Here is a 22807-nt window from a genome sequence, read left to right as displayed (position 1 = left end):
GCAACTTGTTAATATGAAGAAATACTTCTCGTGTCTGGTTTCTGTGATTAATTCTACTGCACAGGATTTTCATGGGAGCATGGGAAGCAGACATAAATACACTCACCGTGCTGGTGGTCGTGATAATAGAAGTGGCAATGAACTGAACACCTCTTGGAAGCTGAAGCACTGATGCGACTGAGCATTAGAACACGGGCTCAGTCTCCCAAAAGAGTAAAATAAAATGAAAATGTAAATTCATCAATCATGCTCGATGAGCTATTGCTGTTGTTGTTTTATTTCCATGGAGAAAACAATAAAAAACAGCTCAACTATTTCCTGAGTCACACATACAGTCATGGGACTTTTGCCTGTGATCTCACTTGAATCTTAACCTTAGCCAGTAAATTTGGCATTTTTATACTCAATTTTCATATGCAGAAATTGTATTTGAGGGGTGTGTAATTTATCACAATCACAGCTAGAGAGACATGCTATTCATGTTTCAGCTATGAGGTTTGGGGACCAGTCTAGTGATACGATTGGTGACCTCTGAAAGATGAGGCCTGTTTCTCCTCATCAGTGGCTAAGAGTGGCCTCATTTTAAATGATACCACCCCACATTCTGAACTTTCCTGAAATTTCCCTTAAATTTTCTCAGAGCTGTAAAAAATACCCCAGGTCTGGGATATCAGACTTATGCATAGGCCAATGGTCAACTACATAACCGCAAAGGTCTGAAATAAACCCACACTCTCACCAACCTAAGTGGGAACTTATTGGACGTTCATCTTATCCTAAGTGCATGAAAAAGGCCCTAAATTAATAAGACATTTCTATGGAATACATTAAAATCAATTCCTCTGATATTCTGCAGTAGCCCTTTCACTTGATTAAAAATATAAAAATTCAGTTTTTCTGTAATCCCCCATATAATGAGCCATACTTAGCAATGTCCTATATTGTGTTCTTCCTGGCAAGGAAATTTCTTTCCTTTCTGCTCTTCAATAAATTATTTATTGAAATTTGGGTCACACTTAGTTGCATTCAGGATTTCTGCCTAGCTCTGGTCTCAGGGATCACTCCTGAGAGGGACCTGATATCAAACCCCCTAACCTCTGTATTCTCTCTAGCACTTCATTAAATTCTTTCTTTTTTTAAAAAAAAAAATTTTATTGAATCACCAAGTGGAGGGTTACATAGATCTCAGGATTATGTCAGTTATACAATACTCAAACACCCTTCCCTTCACCAGTGCCCATCTTCCATCACCAACCCCCCCAGTATATCTGCTGCCCCCTCCCACCTCCCCAGTCCCCACCCTTGTACGTGATAAGTTTCACTTCGTTTACGCTTTATCTTGATTACATTCCATGTTTCAACACACAACTCACTACCGTTGTTGGGGTTTCCCCCAAAAAAGAAAAAGACAGTCCTATTGCCAAGGAGGCATTTGATAGTTCTCCATTGCTACGAATATAGAGATATTAAGTCCCGCTGTTTGTTACATAACTTTTCTTTTTCCCCCTTGCCCCGCGCCACCGAGTTCACGCCTGTTTAGTAATCGCCACGCTGTCTGACAAAGGGAAAAAAAACCGAAGAGGATGGTTATTTCCCGTCATCAGCCGGCGTGGGGCTCTGGCTTAGTTGATAGTCTAGTAGAGTGTCTGCAAGCAGTTTCTGGAACCAAAGGTCTTGCGCTGGTATCGGCTCCGGCTCGAGATTCCACCAACGTCCCGCTGTTCCATGTACATAATTTTTCCCCTTATATCCCATTCTCACGCCACGAGGTCTGTTTGCTTAATGGACATCACACTATGTTTGACACCACGCCGCGTTTCTTCCTGAGAAAGAAGGATATTTCTTCTCAGCTGGCTTGGAGATATAGCTTAGTTCAGTCTAGAGAGATGGCTACCACTTTGATTGCCTTCAATATTTCAACAAAAGACTTACTGTTCTTGTTAGGATCTCCCACAAAAGTCCAACCCATTAAGAAGGAACCATTACATATTGCTGATGCTAAGATGATATTAGGTTGCGCGGCCGCGGCAGTGGCCTCGCGGTTTTGGGTTTCTGTATAAAGACCAGGGAAAATTCTGCCTGAAATTCTATCACTACAATCTTTTACCCTTTTATGGTGCTCATAAGATGGGAAAACCTAGAGAAATACCGGGTCCCCCGCACGGGCGGAAGTGGGAAAGCTCCCTTGTCCTCCTCCGTCATACTGGGGCTGCGGGCGCGGCGAAGTGGGGAAGCCCACGTGGCTGCACTCTCTTTAAGTGTCCGATGTGGGCAGAGACCGGTACTTCCCCGCCCTCGATCTCCCGCCAGCCGTGCCGCACATTTGGGTGCGTCTCTCCATTTTGTGCTCAGAGAAGTGGGGTAGAGGCTGTGCTGTGCCCAGGAGAGGTTGAAGGAGAGAGAGAGAGAGAAAGAAAAAAAAAAGAGAGAAACGCCGGGCCCTTGCACGGGGGGCCTGGCGGAAATGCTCAAGTCACATACTGCAGGTTGCTGGTGGGCTGCTGGTGTCCAAAGCAGCTCCCTTGTCCTCCTCAGTCATACTGGGGCTGCAGGCGCGGCGAAGTGGGGTCATTAAATTCTTTCTAACTCTAAGTCTGAGCATGTTTATTTTAATCTTAAAAAATACTTTTAAAATACTAATTTTTTAAAAAAATCTTGAAAACATTAAAGAAACTGTGAATTAAGGATCAACAGTGACCAGTGACCCTTGTTCCTGCATGTGCTAAGATAGCACGTGGCATGCACGTGGCATGATAAGAAACCATACTGAAAATAACACTGTGACCACAGTGACCTAAAATAAACAGAACAACAACAAAAAAAAAACCCAAGTCTGAACTACACCTAGTTTCAGTGTGGTTTCATGAAAAAAAAATTCAAAAAGTTACCCACTAAGTCAGAATTTTCGGAAAGAAAATTCTTGTCCCTTGTGAGTTCGTCACACATGGTGTGGGAACTTAAAATGGCAATCATGTACTTCTATACTTCAGTGGAACTTCTCAGTGGAGTAGAAACTAAGGCGATACGGGCACAGTGTGATTTTTCAGGAGGACGCAGGCAAAGGCAAGCGCTTTTAGGTCGGCCACATCCCCTTCCCCCAAAAGGATATCTAACCCCCACTCAAGCCACACGCAGAGGAACAAGATGTGCTATCTTTACGAGCTGCACCCACACAAAGAAGAAAACAAGCACATCTGACTTTCCGACATTAAGAGCTAGAAACCTCCCTTCCCCTCCACCCTCTCATCCCCTACCCTCCACTCCCCCACCCTTCACCCCTGGGACTGCATACTGAAACACAGAATTTGTTTAAGTGCAGTCTGGGCTTTATCTTTTCTTTTTCTTTAACCAATTAAACCAGATTGGGTAACTCACCATCCCTGAGACTCTTCCTGTCTGCAAACAATCCGTTACTGGACACTGCCCATTACTGGACACTGCCAGTTACTCTCAGCCTGACTTTCAGCCTCACAACTTGTTGCTAGGCCTGAGTCAAAGGGCTCATCAGCTATGGTGAGGACCACCAGGGCTGAACTGTGGGGTGTATAAGGAGAAAGGGATCCAGGAAATGTAGATTTCAGTTTTTGTTCCTGCCTCAATTTGCTCTTAAAATTGAAAGACAGATTTTTCCTCTGGTCTGGCATCAGTTTCATGCCCATGTTTTAGATATACATAATGTTTCTTGAGACACAGTGTAAGGCAGACACTCTGCATCTTTAAAAACCTGAGATAGAATGGATTGTAAGGCAAAAACGTTAAAAAGCAGTAGGATTAAATAAGATTATTACTGGTAATATCAAATTATTTTATTTAATACAACTGTATGGGGTTGAAGCGATAGCACAGCATGTACAGCATTTGCCTTGCACTCGGCCAACCCAGGTTTGATCCTTCAGTCCCTCTCGGAGTGCCCAGCAAGTTACCGAGAGTATCCCGCCTGCACAGCAGAGCCTGGTAAGCTCTCCGATGAATATTCGATATGCCAAGAACAGTAACAACAAGTCTGAGAATGGAGACGTTATTGGTGCCTGCTCAAGCAAACCGATGAACAACGGGAGGACAGTGCTACAGTGCTACATCTGTATGTACAAAAACTAAAAATAGTGGTTTTATATTTAAAATATATAACCAATTATATTTATAAACAATTTACAATTTTCTTTTATTTTTAATTTTTCATTCTTAGGAGACAAGACGTATTGTACCTTGTTATTTCGTCCTATTTGGGACTCATCAGTACAGTGTATCTGAAGAATCAATAATCCAAAGCATTATTGTTATAAACCAAAAAGCATATAACATGTCTGCTTGCATACCAATTGCCTCAAATAGTCTCACCACTTCCATCTGTGCAAGTTTAAATCAAACATGGTGTTTTTTATTTCTTAATATTTTAGTTATTCGGTTATATATTTTCATAAGGGCTGCCCCCAGCAGTCCTCAGGATATGAGGTAGATACTCCCAGTTACTCTCAGCCCTGAATTTGGGTCTCACAACTTGATGTGAGGCTGAGCCAAGGGATCATGAGCTGCACTGAGGACCATCAGGGCTGAGCTGTGGGTGTCCAAGGGGGAGGGAGGGCATCAAATTCAGGGCTTCCAGGATTCTAGGCACGTGCTCTACTCTTATTAATAGCTCTTCAGCCCAAGAATGGTGATACTCTGCATATTCCCTCAGAGTGAAAATGCTAAAGTACAAAATTTACTGTGTCAAAGAATTCTACTAACAAAGTAGTTTTTAGGAGAAAATAAGAGTACAGCATCAAAATGCTACTTTAAAAATATCTTCCTACATTTGTAACAGATAGCAAAAGAACTCTCAGTGTATCAACATATTTTAGGTTTTTCTCATGGGTTATTAAAAATATTTCGTCTGGTTTTAGCAAATAGTCATTTTTATGCCCTGTGTTTGTAAGGAAAATAAAAGTCTATGGAGGAAAAGTTTTATGTATATTATAGAAGTGCAGTTCATGACACTGATTTTTTTTCTCTGGGTTAAAGTTACAAGTATTAACTCCTTCCTAAAAATCTATTTAATTTAGAGTCCTGTGATCCGAAATCTGTTTCATTTTGGTGGGGGAAGATTCCCTGAGATTCTCTCTGAATCAGTTTCATCTTTGCTGTCAACTGATATTACACATGTTTAGGTCAACACTTTGAGAAGAGCATTCAGCAACTGTAGATAACAAGCATAATATATCTTTTCTGCTCATGAGTTTGAAGCAATTTGACAGGTGAAGTTATTGGGTTTGCTGCAAATCCATTTTCTATCTGAGTAAGTCCTGCCACTGCTCACACCTTTGTCATTCAAGTAGGCACATTCCCCAGTTCCTCTGACCTGAAACCTAAAACAGAACAAAACAAAATAATTATTCATACGCTGAACATCTTTCATTCATTCCTCCAATGTGATCTGTAATACCTCTACTCCACTTTTCTCAATAGAAGTAAAAAAAAAAATCTGTCACTTATGTGACTTCTTAGTATCACTGTATCACTGTCATCCTTTGATTTGCTTGAGCTAGTACTGTCTCACTGTCTCCATTCGTCCTAGCCCTGAGATTATAGCAGCCTCTCTTTACTTGATCTTCTCAGTGGTGCTGCATTGGAGGCTTCTTAGTAATAAACACAATTTTTATATTTAGTTCTTTTTACTATTCAAGACACATGCTGGAATGCCAGCAACTGTATCATTCATTCAATCCAAACCTAGTTATACTGTTGATCTAGTCACTTTATGTATGTTGTCATAAGTTGTATCAGTGAAAATCTTTCTCAGTCCTCTCACAAATAGCTTCATAATGCAAGAAATAAAATTTTTTATTAGCAATATACTAAAGAGCTTTATTTTGATGAAAGTGATCAGGCCCTTATATCTGACACATTTCCAATGATTTCATTGAACTGTCCACAACACAGGGAGCTGTTTCTGCTGGTAAATCTCTCAGAAATATTGTCACAGGTTCTCTTTGAACCATTATTTCTTACTTTTATGAATGGATGCAGCAGCTGAAAAATGGATTTTTAAAAGTTTTATGAGGAATCAAATCAACAGTGTCTTTCTAAGATTTTAGATCACCCCCCACCCCTTTCCCACTGCATACCAGCAGTTCTTTCTGCCTCCTAAATCAATATTCCATCAGAAAATCATCTGAATCTGGGTATTAAAGTATAAGAACATATATATATGAAATCACCATATTAAATACTTCAACTAAAATCACAATGAATCGAGTTTTCAAGGAACTGACTAGTAAAAAGAAAGGCATAGAGACAATTTCTATTTCTTATACAGTTCTATAGGTTTTCTACATTAAAGTTATTGTCCCATAATCACCCTAAGTCATTATAGCAAAAGGAAAATAAGTCGCAATACTTACACAATGTTGCCTCCAGTATTATTTATCCATTTCCAAGAGTGACTTGGCGATTCTCTGCTAAGGCCTATCCAATGGTCATAGGGACCTTTGTATCTTTTCAGGAAAATCTATTATAAAGCACAAAAAGTGAAAACATGCATCTTTCTCGCTTATCGCTCCTGAGTCCATATTTCCTACAGTCTTCTATCGTGGATGACAGCGTGATATAAATGAAAAAGTTATTCTCTACCCCATTTCTCAGCTTGAGTCATTATTCTATGTCTCTGTTCCTAAATCTTTGTTAAAAGAAACATATCTCCCCATATGACTGGCAAAGTCTCACTTTGTGCCGACTGTTTAAGTTTTTTGTGAACACTGTCTCTCCCACAATTTCAATGAAAAATTACGTGAATACAATAGTTCTCTGCCCACAGGGAACACTTCATCTAAGCTTCTAGGTCAACTATGAGGACTACATATGGGAGAAGTGTCTAAGGTGTCTCACTGGGTTCTAGGCAGGGAATTCGACACACGGCAGAAGCTTGTCTGTGTCCCGTGCTTCCAGACTGACTCGAGGACAACCTTATCTTTCAGCGTTAGCCCTGTGCAGCGCCCAACCCTCTTTGGGGGGCTCCTTATTCAACAGAAATATGATCCCCAAATAATTCTTTGAAAAATATGGACCAGACCCTTGGGCATTGGGAGAATTTGGATGGGGCCACTCGCTGCCAAGCTCAGCCCGGTGTGCACAGGCAGCGCCAGGGCAAGCAGGGTGACACGTGGGCATTGGGGTGCCAGGCATGTGATGCTGGTGGCTGAACTCAGGGCCCTGCATGTGACAGGCACGTGCTCTCACACTTGTACTGTCTCCTGGTGCCACAGAGCAATTCTTACCAGTTCCTCTGAGGTGTCAATCTGGACAAGATCAGCTTCCAATGAGTTACAGACAGACTGACTGAATGTCCAGTTCCCTGTGTCTTCAGAGAAATAAAAGCACTTGTTTCCAAATCCAATCCACGGTGGTACGCAGACAGAATGCACATGGACTTCTGAGATTGTTCTTTCTTTTCTTACTAAAATTTGGACAAACACAACAAAATATGGTAAATATATTTTCTTATCCTTTTAATTTATTTTCCCACTTACCATTCTAAGGTCACTGCAAAAGCTATAGACTGGAAATTGTTAATTTCCAAACTCATCGGAAAGTCTTATCCTAAGTACAATAGTCAACAATCCTCTGGTAGGGGGGGTACCTGTTCATCTCATTTTATAAGGAGTACATGGGCATTAATGGCTTAGAGATAAGAACTTTACAAAGCATCAAGTCCATGGTACTTCTTATAGATAATGGTAATTTCTGCAAAGAGTATGTACAAGATATTTCTAGTATATCATATTGACTCTCCGATATTTCCCTTAATATACGCTCCTCTTCCTCTTGACATCTTTCATATCCTGAACTTTACTATGGTACATACTCAGGAACTATAAAAGCTTTTTCTGGACAAAATGTAACAAAACCCAAATATTATTCTGGTAACAAAAATACAGTGTACATTTCTACATTTTTACATTTTTGTTTTATATGTACTTTATAAAAAACGAATAAAACATTTTTGGCCCTTCTTAAATGTTCTGAAATAAGCAATATTTTGGAGTAAGGTGTAGGAAGAATCAGCTATTCTCATGTCACATTTTGTCTGAATATTTTACTCCTTTAGATGCTAAGACTACATTTTTTTAAGGGCCAGTGATAGAAAAAAAAATAGTACCAAAATAATAAACACCAATGATGACTTTAATTTTCTCACATTGAAAGAAAAAGAATCTCTTACATTTTTCTCAGTCCTTATCCCTAGGGAGTTTAGATAAGTGAGCAGAGAGCGCATGTGTGTGGAGATCAGTATCACTGTTTCTTTTGAAAAGAATGAATCAAGGGCCCTGGAGCAATAGTATAGTGGGTAGAGTGCTGACCTCATGTACACAGAGCAGGACTTGATTTTTGGAGTGGGGTGGAGGAATTGAACCTGGGTCAGCCACATGCAAGGCAAACACCCTACCCACTGGGCTATTGCTGACCAATTTTATATACAAAGAAATTTTGTTAGGCAAATAGTTCTGTACTTTTGAACATTCTCTGTGCAAGGAACAGACCCATAGATAGAAGCCTTGATAAGGCTTTCTCTTATCAAGAATAACTCATTTCTTGCCATAGCTCAGCAGAAAATCCTTAGTTACATTGGAGACACTTTTTGCAAATTTTCATATGCTATCTGTTATAAAATACTGTAGCTCCAACGTTCAAAGTATCTGGAACCTGACCACCCTACCACACCCCCACTGCACTCATCAGGTCTAAGCTATCATCATCTCTCACCTCGATTTCTACAAGATCAGCCGAGTAGGTCTCCTTGAGTCTCCCCTTCTCTTCTAACAGTCACTTCTTATTAGCAAAGTCAAAATGACCATTCTCCAATGCAAGTCCTGGAGCCATAACGTTCCTTTCGCTCCTTTTCCTGACCTTCCCTGCTCTATCCAAGTTTAATCCAAAGTTTTTAAGTGGCTCCCAAGGCTATTGTCTCCTGGATCAATCCCATGATTCTTCCTTGGCCTCATCTTGTTCTAGCCCCAGAATCTCCTTACTCTTATTCAAAGCACGAGGGATATTCCTTCTTTGGGAATTTGCTCTATTGTTTTCTGTGCCTGAAGAGTTTTCCCCAAGTATCAGCATGCTCCCTTCACCTCCTTGAAGAGTCTGAAAAAAGGGAGACATTCTCACTGAAGAGCATGTGTCACTTCTATGTGCATTGCAGCTTGTTTCCCTATCCCCTACCTTAACTTATTATGACAACCACATCTTTCTTCTGGAATGCAAATAAAAATAAGGAATTTTTATATTTCATTCACCAATATGCCCTGGACACTTTGCATGGTGCCTGGAATAAAACAGGACTCAAAGGAATATTTATGACCATATTAATGTATGGAGGACATGATAGAATTTTCAAAACAAGTAACTTACCTGTCAAAGCAAGAGAAAGTGTGACCATAAATATTACCATAATCAAAATCACAAAAATGGTGAGGCAGAAAGCATGTCTGTGAAGAGTTTCAGAAGCTTGAGTTATTCTATATTTTTCTTGGTTTTGTGCACCTTTAAAGTAAAATACCATAATCTCATTCTCCTGAAAGCTTTATGAGGAAAACAAGTTTATCACAAAAATCTACTTCCAACATTTGCTGCAGCACAATTTCCCTATTTCCAATCCCTTTCACAAAAGGTCATGACCCATAACCTATTATGGGTCAAAGAGGGTCTGAAATAAAAGAAATAAAATCTCCAGCCATAAGAAATCCTACAGCTATAGGCAAAGGAGTTCAGGAAGATGGAAAGAAATAGCAAAAAATAGAAAGTTCAGGTGTGAGGATCAGCAGTGAGGCATATGCCTCCTCTGTGTCTGGTCAGAGTCTCAAGGACATGCAGATGGCCAACAGGTGCATGAAAATGCTTCCTGTCACTCATTAACAGGAAGATTTAAATCAGAAGCTACAAGGAGGTGTCACCTCACATGCTTTAGAGTTGCTAGTCTGGAGAAAAAGCACACTGTTGGTAAAGATGCAGTGAAAACCTGTATCTAGACTATATTTAAACCTTAAAACTCAAAATAAGAAAAATGCACAAATTGAAATGGGTTTTGAATCACCCATTTTGCATATCTTAATATAAAATTGAAGAAAATTCATAGATGATAAATTAGCACATAAAAATGTGCTCAAGATAGCCTGAATTAAAGAAATGATAATTAAAATCTGAGATTTCTCTCTCTGCCCATTGAGAGTGTAAAGTAAAACAAAGTAAAGAACCAAGTAGAGAACTGAAATTCTCATGCACTGATGTTGGGAAAATAAGATGGTACAGCCACTCTGTAAAGGCAGCTTGCAGCTCGGTGCAATAAACGCAAACTAGCATGTGCTAACCTTAGCATGGTATCATATCTTGATATCAAAAACAACTCTATGTTTGGTATTTATATAGGAGAAATGCAGCTTAACTTTACTCAAAAACCTGCATAGAAGCATAACACCTGTATTCTTTAGCACTAAAATCTGGCAACTGTCTAAGGTCTGGTGGGGGGAAAAGAAAATGCCTCTCCCTGCACAAGGCAAAAGAAATAATAACTCTTGGTCATAACTGATTGTTCCTTATTGGACTTTTCCTGACCAAGGCCAACAATCAGCCTTATCCCTTCCACACAGACCCCTAAACTCTGCATTACCTCCAAGTTTCAAAGAGCATTAAAGCACTGATAGTGGGCATACCCGTCTTTAATAGCTCATTTTGAGAATCAGAAAAAAGCAGTTTGCTGCTGGAATAACATCCAAGGGTCCCCTCATGCTCTCTTTCCCTTGTGATTTCAAGCCACTGTAATGAAATTAAAATCATACTTAAAAAAAGTTCCTGCTCAATTTCCTTCAACCACTATATTTCACATGGATCTCCCAGTATCACAGAAGTTTTGACTTAAGTTTTAGCCAGAGAAGAAGAAACATGGAATAGAGGCCTAAAGCCATTATCAGTGACATTTCGGGACATGTCTTCAGACAAAAATCTCATCTCTAATTCTTTCTGGTCCTGCATCAAAAAAATACATCTTAAGAAATTCAGTATAGTTTTTGACTGGGACATTGGTCCCAGAAGTAAGTTTCCCTTCAATCCCCCCAAAATCTATTTGCCACTCTTACTAGCCTTCCAAAACTTCCCTTTCTTTTCCCCTTTATTTCCCTGAATCTACTGTCCTCCCCAGCATCATGCTCCATCCTCTCTCATTTCTCTTCTCCCACCTGGACTGTCCTCTCCCAATCTCCTTCAGAGTCACATGCCACCTATATTCTGACACCATAACCACTGGATTTCTAGTTGGGAATATGGCATCAGTCCCTACCTCTCAAAAGAACAAAGAAACGAACCAGATTTTTTTTCTAATATACACATTAGTTTCATAATCCAAAAACAGCTCAAAATTTGCTTTTTTCATGTGAAATATTCTTACAGGTCGGTTTAGTTTAATAACTATAACAAATTGATTGGTCAAACAGCTTCAGTTAGTGAAACATTATCTTAATTCATAAATATTAGCATTCTTTATTAAGTTGTTATTAAACATAAATTCCATTTTATGGGAATGCAATGGCGTATCATCCCAAAGAAAAAGTAAAACTCAGGGAGAGGGGAGAAATAAAAAAGAAAGAAATGTGTTTTTCAACAGCTAGAATTTCAGTAAAACATACCCTTTCTTTCAGGCCAAAAAAACAAACAAACACACATCATTATGTTCTTCATTTTCAAGTCAAGTTTGCTCTAACCCTAAACAGGTAAGGGGAATATAGCTCAATAGTAGAGTGTGTGCCTTGCATGTGTGAGGTTCTCAATTAGGTCCGTGGTACTATAAAAAAAAGTTTAAAAATTTTAAATGCTAAATTATTTGATAATGGCTAAGTTCAGCCTATCATTCTTACTTTCAAAATACCAATCCTCTGCCTTCCACTATCTATTTGTAAATTAGAAAAGATTTAGACCCCAAAGAGTCAGTTCTGACAGGCAAATTTATTAGCTCACACATTATGAAATATACAGTATTCAAGTTTGCTGCCCCTCTAGGATAGAAAAGAGTCCTCTGTTTCCCTCTCCCTCTCCTCTCCCTCTCCTTTCCCTCTCCTTCTCCCACTGTTGGCCCAACCCCCACAACACGTTTTTGCTCTTTGCAACAACTTCACATTACCCATTTTTTCCTTTCCACTGGAAGGCAAGCATCTCTGATGTTCCAGTAAGTAACAATATTTCTTCGTTTCTTGCGTTTCTTTCGGTGAGTCCTCCACCCCCATTGTCTCCTCTTTGTTGATGAAAGCCTTATTCTGCAGGCAGGAACTGGAATGAGGGGTTGAAAGTCAGGTTCTTTGTCTAACAAGGCTGTAATCCCGGTACAGGTATCTGTTTTAAAGAAAAAGAACAAATTTGCTAAGATCTGGAGACTAAATTTTCAACAACCCTGGAAAATGAACAAAACTGAGAACAGGGTAATGCCCTGAGGACTGCAGCACGTCCGTTAAAAACAGAAGAAAAAACTGGCGGCAGTTCAGCAACTGTTCATTGGCTGAATCATCACTGTAGGTCAAATTTCCTTTCATTTTTGTGTTCCAAGTTTAGTTCCTCTGCTATTCTCTGTCTCAGTCTCTCTCTCTTCTCTCTCTCCTCCCCTCTCCCTCTCTCTCTCTCCCTCCCTCTCTCTCCCTCTTTCTCTCTCCCTCTCCTTCTCTTACTCTCCCTCTCTCCGTGTTTCTCTCTCCCTCTCCCTGTCTCCCTCTCTCTCCCCTTCTCTCTCCTCCCTCTCTCTCCTTCTGTCTCTTTCTCTCTCTTCCTCTCTCTCCCTCTTTTTCTCTTCCTCTCCCTCTCTTTCCCTCTCTCTCTTCCTCTCTCCCTCTCTCTATTCCTCTCTCCCTCTTTCTCTCTCCCTTTCCCTCTTTCTCTCCCTCTCTATCCTTCTTTCTCTCTCCCTCTCTCTCCCTCTCTCTTCCTCTCTCTCCCCCTCTCTCTCCCTTTTTCTCTCCCCCTCTCCTTCCTCTCTCTCCCCCTCTCTCTCCCCCTCTCTCCCTTTCCCTCTCTCGCTCTCACTCTCCCTCCCTCTTTGTCTCTCCCTTTCTCCCTCTCCCTCTCTTTCTCCCTCTCCCTCTCTCTCTCTTTCTCTCTCCCTCTTTCTCTCTCCCTCTCTCTCCCTCTTTATCTCTCCCTCCTTACCTCTCTCTTCCTCCCTCCCTCTCTCTCTCCCTCTCCCTCTCTCTCTCTTTCTCTCCCTCTCTGCCTCTCCTTCTCCCTCCCTCACTCTCTCTCTCTTCTGTTTTATTTTTGTCACATTGACAGTACTCAGGGGTTACTCCTGGCTTTTCACTGATTGGCAATACTCAGGGGTTACTCCTGGCTTTTCACTCAGGAATTAGTCTTGGCTGTGCTCAGAGGACCATAGGGGATGCTGGGGATTGAACCTGGGTCAGCCACCTGCAAGGTCCATTCCCAACCCACTGTTCTATTAGTCTGGCCCTAAAACAGTCTAATTTCCTTTAAATTTGAATTTTGTTTATACACTCCCTGGAAATTAGAATAATGTTAGATCATTAATACTTTCTGAACCTTTCCTGAATGTGTATATATATATATATATATATATATATATATATATCAGACCCAGAAAAGAAAGGGATGATAGTACCAAATTAAACATGCAGGCTGCAAACAAAATAAAGCTGATGGACATTTTATAGTTTTAAAATGTAAAGTGTCTTTTCCTTAAAAAAACCAACTTCACATTGCACTGTCCCCTATCAGAATGGAAAAGAGAGATAATATTCACTTTCATGTCTGAATCAACTAAAGACACACACACATTAAAATATGTGTTACAAAATCCTTTTCAAGATCTTGGGCATTCTGCAGCACAGGGGGCAGTGATGCTTTGTGAGCAGATGGGGAACACACAAGGGCCCCATTCACTGTCCCCCAGTTTTGTATACAGCTGAAAAGGGAGAAGCCAAGGGAATTCTAGGAGTTGAAGAGTTCCAGCCCAGAGACAAAGCAGACACTCCTGAGATCAGCCTCCTGGAAAATGCCCAGTACAGGCCTTCTCCAATTTTCCATGTCACTAAGTAGCTGGAGCTGAAGGTGACAGGGTGACAGAGAGGGGCTGGTGAATGCCCTCCCCACCCTATATCATATATATATATATATAGACAGTAACAAGTCTCACAATGGAGACGCTACTGGTGCCCACTCAAGCCAATCAATGAGAAATGGGATGGCAGTGATATATAATATATATATATGCATTTATACATATTTTCAGATATATATACCAAAGCTCACTTCACCCAAACTTTAACAACATGTTAGTGATATCCTATAGAATTTCTTAATTGCCCCTGCCAAAATAGAACAATCTTCACACTGTTTCCTCTATGGACACTTTTTTGTAAGCATATTCAGCAGTTCTTCATAACAGACAATACAAAATATATTTCTGTTGTGTTTGGGGATAGGGATTGGGGTTTGGGATGGAAACATCCCAAATTTAGTAGTGGGAAGGTGTAATGTTGGTGGGATTGGTGCTTGAATATTAAATGTAATCCAATATTGTGAACTAACTTAGAAAATACAAAAATTTTAAAAATGGGGGGAAAAGCATCTGCTGGATCCTTGTGTTCTCTCTGGCATTCTTGTATATTGATAAGAAATGTGGAGAGCCCAATTTTTAGCCCAACTTTCATTCAAGGGCCTTCACAACAAACCATTATCTTTAACTTTTCTGCATTCTCTGTAACACAGAAAACCAAGCCCCCCACAAAAGAGTCACAGTTAACTTAGTCCTGTACTAAGATCCTCCCTCATGGGGAGTTACTTTTCCTCTCTCTTCTACTTTTCAATAAACTTTTCTACATTCTAATTCCGAGTCTGCATTTTATTTCATTCTTGAAAATATTAAAGAACCTGGGAAACACAGAGACCCACTGTCTCCATGCGTGCAGCATTTGGGGGCTCTGGGAAAATACACACAGCACAAGAGCAGGAGGTGTTGCCAGACTCAGGGTCTCTTCTTACTTGTTTTCAGACTCCTAGTCTTATAACACTATCAGAAAAAAAAAAAAAAGCATCCACCTACCATTTAGAAGGTGGCAAGCTTCACTTGGCAGTTCTTAAGGCAGATGAAAAGTCTAGCTGGCCTCTCAACTGCAATTCCCACTTTCTCCTGGAGAGTGGATCATCACAGATAAGGGAGCCTGCTTCTTTACTAGCAACCCCAAACTGCCTCTCTGCTGTTCCTTCCTGGTCTCAGGGATTTGTATCCTAGGGACAGCGTGGCCCCACCTACAAATGACTCCACCCACTTTATTTACTAGCTTGTCCACTGTACTATCGCTCTGATCTTGAGATAGCTCTTATTTATTTTATTTATTTATTTATTTATTTTGCTTTTTGAGTCACACCTAGCAGTGCACAGGGGTTACTCCTGGCTCTGCACTCAGGAATTACTCCTGGCGGTGCTGGGGGACCATATGGGATGCTGGGAATCAAACCCAGGTTGGCCTCGTGCAAGGCAAATGCTCTACCCGCTGTGCTATCGCTCCAGCCCCAGACACCTTTTAAAAGATCCTTTCTTCTCCCCTGCAGTCTTCAAGGGCACTTTCCTTAGGATTAAACCTGGGTAGGCTTTTGTTTCCACGGGAGACAGGCGAAAGGCCAATTCTTCTGAGCCTTGTCTCAGCTCAGCCTGCACTCGCCCTATTGACTCCTTGAGCCCTGAGCAGGGCAGCCATATCAGACTGGGTGGGTCATCACGAGAACTGCAGATTCTGGGGCTAGTGAGAGAGTGATCCAACCCCCAAGTCACTCTCAGCTCTAGGTCACTCTTCTCCAGCCAACTTCATCTCCTTCTCTCCTGAGGCCACTCACAATCTTCTTTTCGAAGCATTAGGCAGCAGGGCCCCAGTCTACACACCATCAACTCCACTTAGGACTAGTGACTCTTCATATCAGATTGTCCCCAGAGCTGATAGAGCGCGCAGAGCCCTTTCACCCACCCAGAACAGGTTTATTTTCAGACCCTCCCACAAACATCTGCTAACTCAGATGAAGACGTGCAGCAGGTACCTGGGATTCTGCAGGCGTCTGTGCAGCTGAACCCTGTTCTATTTGGCAGAGGTCGTTAAAACCGTCTATACAATATCACAATGCAGACTACTGTATCGCGCCCACACAGCAGAGCCTGGCAAGCTACCCGTGACATACTCAATATACCAAGAACAGTAAAAACAACGGTCCTCATTCCCCTGACCCTGAAAGAGTCCCCAATATGCCATCGGGCTATACTAGCACTCGACAGGGACGAATGGAAATGTTACTGGTGCCGGCTCGAGCAAACAGATGAACAACAGGATGACAGCAATACAGTGATACGATATCACTAACATGCTGTTAACTTGTGAACTTTCATATATATCTATAAATATATTATATATGTACATATATATATATTTCCCTCTATGATTGATTACTACTATTTGAATCCCATTAAGTGTCGTGCGGTACTCTTGCAGTATGGGTAGAGTGTGTCTTGTGACGCGGTCCAGAATAGATTCACTCATGCATGAGTCTCAGCCTGTGCATGTGAGGAGCAGCCTTGAGTATGGCGGGGTTTGGGTTCTGGAGATTTCTGGCTGCCAGGGCTGGATCCCTTGGGGCAGGGACGGCTCTCCCCTGTCCTCTTCTGGGGCACCCTGAGTGAAACAGCCTGGTGCGAGGTCTGGTGACATGGCTATGGTGAGCATCATGCTGACCCCATGTGATCTGGATGGTGACTGATGATGAGATTGTCTGGTGCCAGCCAGAGGTGGCTTATGCATGTGACTCTTGGGTCGCCAGAGACATGGGGGAAATGGGCAGGGGATCTCTGTTCCCGGTCCCATTAAACCCAGAGTTGTCAGTCACAGAATTCCACATACCTGGGTTTTGCTGAACTTTACTTGTGCGTGAGGTTCGGCCAGAGCGTGTGGGGAGCAGCCTTGAGCTTGACGACTGTTGGGTTCTGGAGGTTTTTGGCTGCCAGGGCTGGGTCCCTTGGGTCAGGGAGGACTCTCACCTGCCCCACTCTGAGAAAACCTGGCACGGGGTCGGGTGGCATGGCTATGGCGGGAGTCATGTGACTGCCTGTTCGGCTCTGTTTTGCAGCCATATCCTGCGGTTTTCAAGGGGACACGTGGCGCCAGAGATCAATCCTAGCCTCCTAAACACAAAGCAGGTACTCAGTTGCTTGAGCTCTCTCTTGCCCAAAAGATGGGCAGTTTGAAAAAAAAATTTTAGAGCATCTTCTTGGTCGGGTAAGAGCAATGAATTATGAAAATAGGAGCACAGAAAGCCTGTACTGAACTGAGAGGAGAACTTTACTTTAACACCCTTATTCCACTTCAGAGAACTTGAATACACTCAGTCTGAAAGTGTCTTACCGGCTATACTATCTCTCAGACTACCGAATGGTTCAGATGGTAAGGGCGAAACGGACAGCCATGACAGGCGGCAGAAATGAGAAACATCAAATAGAACTTCAGGTTCAGTTCCTGGAACTGAAACAGATTCAGTTTCCTAGCAATTAAACAATGCATTTCACTACCTCTCTGACCCCTGGAAATCTGTCTTCCTTATCTGAACAAACACCTGCCCCAACTGTACCCTTCTATTTAGAGGTTTATGAAGTTCATAGATTGCCCAGGAAAGGTCAAGGGTTTGGGGAGAAGGGAAGGAAAGGGCCAGGGGAGGATGGTGCTTTAAAAGCACAGAGCCCTGTCCTCTGGGGTGACCTTTTTATCTTTTGGGATTTTTTTGTGTGTATTTTTGGGTGAGGGTGGGAGAAGGAAGTCATACTCACCGTGCTCTTGACTCTGGGGCTGCTCCCAGTTCTTGGCCATCACTAAGGGGAGCTATGAGTGGCATGTGCGAGGCAAGTCTCTTCCTTCCCTCTCTGAGGTGCTTCCAACCATGTACTTGCCAGGAACAAAAGCAGGGACCGATGGTCAAGGGAAAATCCAGATCCAGATTCTGTGGGCATGTCTTCAGATTAAGTGAGGGTCTGGGGTCAGACATGAGCTGGAAGATCTTGGGCGGGGCTTACCCTTCTGGTGAACCTGACAAGGATTTTCCTCTTCCTGGTTTGCCGATTCCTCTTTCACAATTACTAGCTGCTCTAGTGAACAAGAGGGGCCCAGACAGCAGGTCTCAGGGCTGCAGGACCCTCAGCTGTTCCCCTGCCACCACCCTCCAGGCAGCCTGCAGAGACACCACAGCATTTTGCAGCTGCGCCCGCCCTCGGCGCCTAAGTGGCGCCTGTGAAGTTCATCTGGCCTCTAGCCATACCCTACTCAGAGCTGATTTCCTGCTTCTCCTCTGACATGTCATTTCTCAGAACACTAAGCTGAAACTTGGACAGCAGATTGTTTCCTTTCCAGTTGCTCTCAGAAACGCTTCTCTTCCCAGAAGGGGAAACTGAAAGGAGGGTTAGGGTGGGGGCGGGGGTGGCGAGGCATTGCTAGAACTGAGCCAGGACATTTTTTTAATTGCTATTTTATTTTACTTATTTATTATATTTTTAAATTAATTCACCGTGAGATACAATAACAAAAATTTTGTGTTTGAACTTCGAGCATACGGTCATCAAACACCCATCCCTTCACCAGTGCACATTTTCCACCACCAAAATCTCCAGTATTCCCCCTACCCCCATTCCACACCTCCCCCTGCCTGTGTGTCACATAATATGCAAAGTATTCTTTCTCTACTTTAGTTACCTTCGATTTTTCTAGACCAGTCCTCCCACCCCTCATACCTGCAGAAAATACAACTGCTAGACAATGTGTTTTGTATTGCTTGTTATGGATATAATAAGAGCCGCCTTGAGTTTGAAGAATTCTAAGAGTTTTAATAATTAGGTTCTGAAGAAATTGCTGCTGCAAGTTGCTCGGGTCCGAGATTCCTGTGTGTGTCTCTGGATCGTGGCCACGTGGGAGCTGGTGTTTCTGCTGGCTTCTAGAAAATGGCGACCGCTGGAGCTCTTAGAGGGCAGGCGGTGGGACGGCACCTGCCCCCGTCTGGAGCAGCCCAGCGGAGAAGGCCTATTGCAAGGTCCCGGGCCATCTCTGCTGCAAGTTGCTCAGGTCTAAGATTTCTGTGTGTGTCTCTGGATCGTGGCCACGGGGGAGCTTAAGTAGACAGTGGTCAGATGTGGTGTCATCTCTGCGAGGGCCCACTGTTTCCCCATTGCTGGAGACTTGGGATTTACCATCACCACAACTTGTACCTGGTGCTTCCTGCTGGAGCTCTTAGAGGGCAGGCAGAGGAACAGCACCTGCCCCCGTCTGGAGCATGGGCCAGGAAATTAGGTCAGACTTGATCCATTTCCAGAAAAATAGAGGAGGGAGGGGGGGATTCAGCTAAGGGATTCCTGGCTTAGAGGTCACCCTGGTTTCATAATGTGGACAGGGACTTCTGGGCTTCAGCCTATTTCTATGAGATTTTCTTAATGTTTTCTTTGGACAATGGAATTTCAGAGCTGGAAGGATTTGCTTACAATGGCATTTGTCTAGTAGGCATAGCATTCAGCTTTAGTATATATTATCAATACAGGAACTACAGAAATTGGTCTCAGAGCAGTGAGTTTTGGGACTGAGGTGCAGGGGGTGTTGGTGGATTCTTTTAACCTCTGGGGGGGGAAGTGTTTTAACACCTGGTAATAATACAAAGCAGATGACATTTTAGAAGACAATAATTTTTGTTTTATTTTTAGTTGAGGTACCATGGTATTTAAATTACACTAGTGGTGTGCAGAATTATCTCTGCTCCGGGACCACCAGAGTTCCCTGGACCTTCCACATGGCCAATGTCATTTTTAGTTCTCCTCTTCCTCTTCTCCCTGGGTCCTATTCCATTCTAAATTAAAAGTTCAAAGGGTTGTTTTCTTTATACCTTCCACCTGTTCCTTTCCCTGTTGCATATGAATAAGACCACCTGGTGTTTGTCTTCTAACTCTGGCTATTTTGCTTAACATGACCTGTTCTAGCTCCACCCAAGATGTATCAAAAGGAAAACATTTGTTTTATCTTATAGTCCATAATATTCTACTGTGGATAGATACTACAACTTCTTTATCCACTCATCTGTTGTTGGACATTTGGGTCGTTTCCATATCTTGGCTCTTGTAAATCGTGCTGTGTGTCTTCACAAGTGTGTGGGCTCTCACCACATGCTTTCAGTGATCATCCGCTTTCCCATGCAGGTGCACACGGCCAACTCAGGTTCAATCCCCAACATCCCATATGGTTCCCCAAGTGCAGCCAGGTGTGATTCCTGAGTGCAGAGCCAGGAGTAAGTTCTGGCCACTGAAAAGTATAGGCAAAATATGCAAACAAAAATTTGCTTTCCATTTGTGTGGAAGAGGACAACAGTCTCTAATGTTTGCTCACTTACGGCTCCTCACTGTCAATATCTCCTTCTATTTCTATGGAAATTGGGGTGTGAAATTCAGCCAGTCTGCTTCTTCCTGGACAGGGTCAGTATGGGATTTGGAGGGGAAGAAGTTAACATGGTGGAAGAAAGAACTTGCACCTTTCTGTGGGGAATCCTGCAGAAGGGGAAGCTATTTTCTAAGAGATTTAATAGTCTTCCATACTTTATTCCCTGAAAATCTGGGGCTAAGCCCAGTCAGAAAACTCAATATACTATGATACTCACTATCAAAAGGGAGAAGTTCAATTTCGAATTTTTTTTTCTAGCATGGATTAGCCCCAGCCGGTATCCAGGATACTATGTTTGAGAACCTGCCCTCTCCATTTGTCAAGGGTGGTGTTGTTGATCCATGGTTCATTTGCAAACATCTGGCTTATTTACTAAACCTATTCACATTGGTTTCAGACTAAGATCAATTGGATATAGGGAACTGTTTACATTGAAAGGGCATGAGGAGTTATAGTTACATAAGTCCCTCCTTGTTCTCTAAGATCAAGTCTAAGGCCATCTGTTAGCCAGCAATATTTGAGCTAGTGAGTCTAAAGATTTCTGTAGGTTAACAAGAGATGTGGCAATGTCAGTAGTAAGTATAAAGGTTTCAGATAAATTCCTAAGTACATATAGGTGGACTTCTATTTGCCTCCAAGGAAATGAAACTTACACAAAAGAAATATTCATTTAAGTCTGGTAAATCATAATTTATGATGATTAATACTAGTAGACAGCTAGTCCAGTATGCTGTTTCATGTGTAGGATAAAGAGGAAAGGAATTATTAAAAGGCTAGTAAACAATGTCCTATGTCTGTGACATTTTATGAGCAATTGTACGCTCATAGTATTTCATTATTGCTTCATATTAAGCAATAATGTGTTTTCCCTAGAGATAGATCCATGAGACAGACTTTAATTTTCAATTTTTTTAATTGATACTGGGGAGCAAGAAAGAGAAAAACGGGGGGTCAGAGGAGAATGAAGAGGAGGTCGGAATAAGCTGCAATTGATACTGACCAGCCTAGCCCTCGTTCCTTCCTTCGCCTACCCATTACCATCAGCCTCGCCTGAGACTACCCTTTGCAAGCGGCAAGAGAGATATAGTGCCACTGCCCTTTGGGCACTTTTTCTCATTGACATGAGGGATTATAGGAAAATATAATTAATATAATTAATATGTCAATATTATGGGGCTGGAGCAATAGCACAGAGGGTAGGGCATTTGCCTTGGACTCAGGTTCGATTCCCAGCACCCCATATGGTCCCCTAAGCACTGCCAGGGGTAATTCCTGAGTGCAGAGCAAGGAGTAACCCATGTGCATCACCGGGTGTGACCCAAAAAGCAAAAAAAAAAAATGTCAATATTAAACTTATTCAGGTATGTTTTCTTCACCATAGTTATATTTGAAGACTGACATTCATGAATTATGGTAGTATCATGGTTTTTAATTATATTAATTATTTAGTTAGTTACATCTATTGTGGGCTGGGGCAATGGCACAGCGGTTGGGCATTCGCCTTTCACGAGGCCGACCCATGTTCGATTCCTCCTCCCCTCTTGGAGAGCCCAGAAAGCTAATGAGAGTATCGAGCCCGCAAGTCAGAGCCTGGCAAGCTACCCGTGCATATTGGATATGTCAAAAACAGTAACAATAACTCTCAATGAGAGATGTTACTGGTGCCTGCTCGAACAAATCAGTGAGCAACAGGATGACAGTGACAGTGACAGTGACATCTATTGCATTTAATTTCAGATCGTGTACAGACTTTGTTATGTATCCTGTGATATCCCCATAACTATAAGAGCACAGCGAGTCCATTCTTCCCTCTTTTCCCTCCATCTGGAACTGAACCTCGTTCAATATCAAATATAATATTAGAAGACTGGAGAGATAGTGCTGTAGGTGGGGAGCTAACCTTGCATGTTGCAAGTTCAATCCCTGGCATCCCATATCATCCCCCCAGCACCATCTGTCATGATTACTGAGAGTGGAGCTTAGAGTATCCTTTGTGCATCATCAAGTGTCCCCACTCCCAAGTCCCCCACTCCTCCAGAAAAAAAGCTACAGTGTTGGAGAGAACATCTTTTAAGATTAGGAGGTAAGGCATGAGCCAAGGAGGATTTAATGAATACATTTGTGAGAAACAAGATGACACCTCTGTGCTCATTTACATGGTAATGACATGTTCTATGGGATTTTTCTCATCTAAGGAGCAGGATGTGATGAGGACAGCCAGCCAAGTGCGCTCAAAACCCATAGCAAGTTCTGAACTCTGACACATTGGGAGACGTCCTCTGAAATGAATCCAATTTTTCTTTGGTTGGGCTCTGTTAAATACAGGAATTGGGATGCCCACA

The 22807-nt window shown here is 42.2% G+C and overlaps 1 protein-coding gene across 1 annotated transcript; it reads right to left on the bottom strand.

The window, feature by feature from the left end:
• Positions 1-3791: 3791 nt before the first annotated feature.
• On the bottom strand, positions 3792-18196 carry LOC129399128 (C-type lectin domain family 2 member E-like). The gene is made up of 7 exons (XM_055118267.1): positions 17828-18196; positions 12143-12351; positions 10683-10785; positions 9385-9516; positions 7254-7432; positions 6381-6487; positions 3792-5345 (listed from the first exon to the last, which is right to left on the bottom strand). The coding sequence occupies exons 1-7, from the start codon at positions 17865-17867 to the stop codon at positions 5210-5212; spliced, it is 906 nt and encodes a 301-aa protein (XP_054974242.1). The 5' UTR covers positions 17868-18196; the 3' UTR covers positions 3792-5209.
• Between the last annotated feature and the right edge of the window lie 4611 nt (positions 18197-22807).

The sequence above is a fragment of the Sorex araneus genome, chromosome 10 (assembly GCF_027595985.1).
Source record: "Sorex araneus isolate mSorAra2 chromosome 10, mSorAra2.pri, whole genome shotgun sequence".
Taxonomy (NCBI): domain Eukaryota; kingdom Metazoa; phylum Chordata; class Mammalia; order Eulipotyphla; family Soricidae; genus Sorex; species Sorex araneus.
This window is presented reverse-complemented; position numbering and strand designations above follow the sequence as displayed.

Bases quoted from the DNA above. Each gene is read 5' to 3' on its own strand.
- LOC129399128 (XM_055118267.1), bottom strand. From the start codon at position 17,867: ATGGCCAAGAACTGGGAGCAGCCCCAGAGTCAAGAGCACG. The intron at 9,517-10,682 runs GTATGCCCACTA...TTTACTTTAAAG, and splicing joins AAATGAGCTATTAAAGACGG to GTGCACAAAACCAAGAAAAA. The intron at 6,488-7,253 runs GTAAGAATTGCT...GCTTTATAATAG, and splicing joins TTGACACCTCAGAGGAACTG to ATTTTCCTGAAAAGATACAA.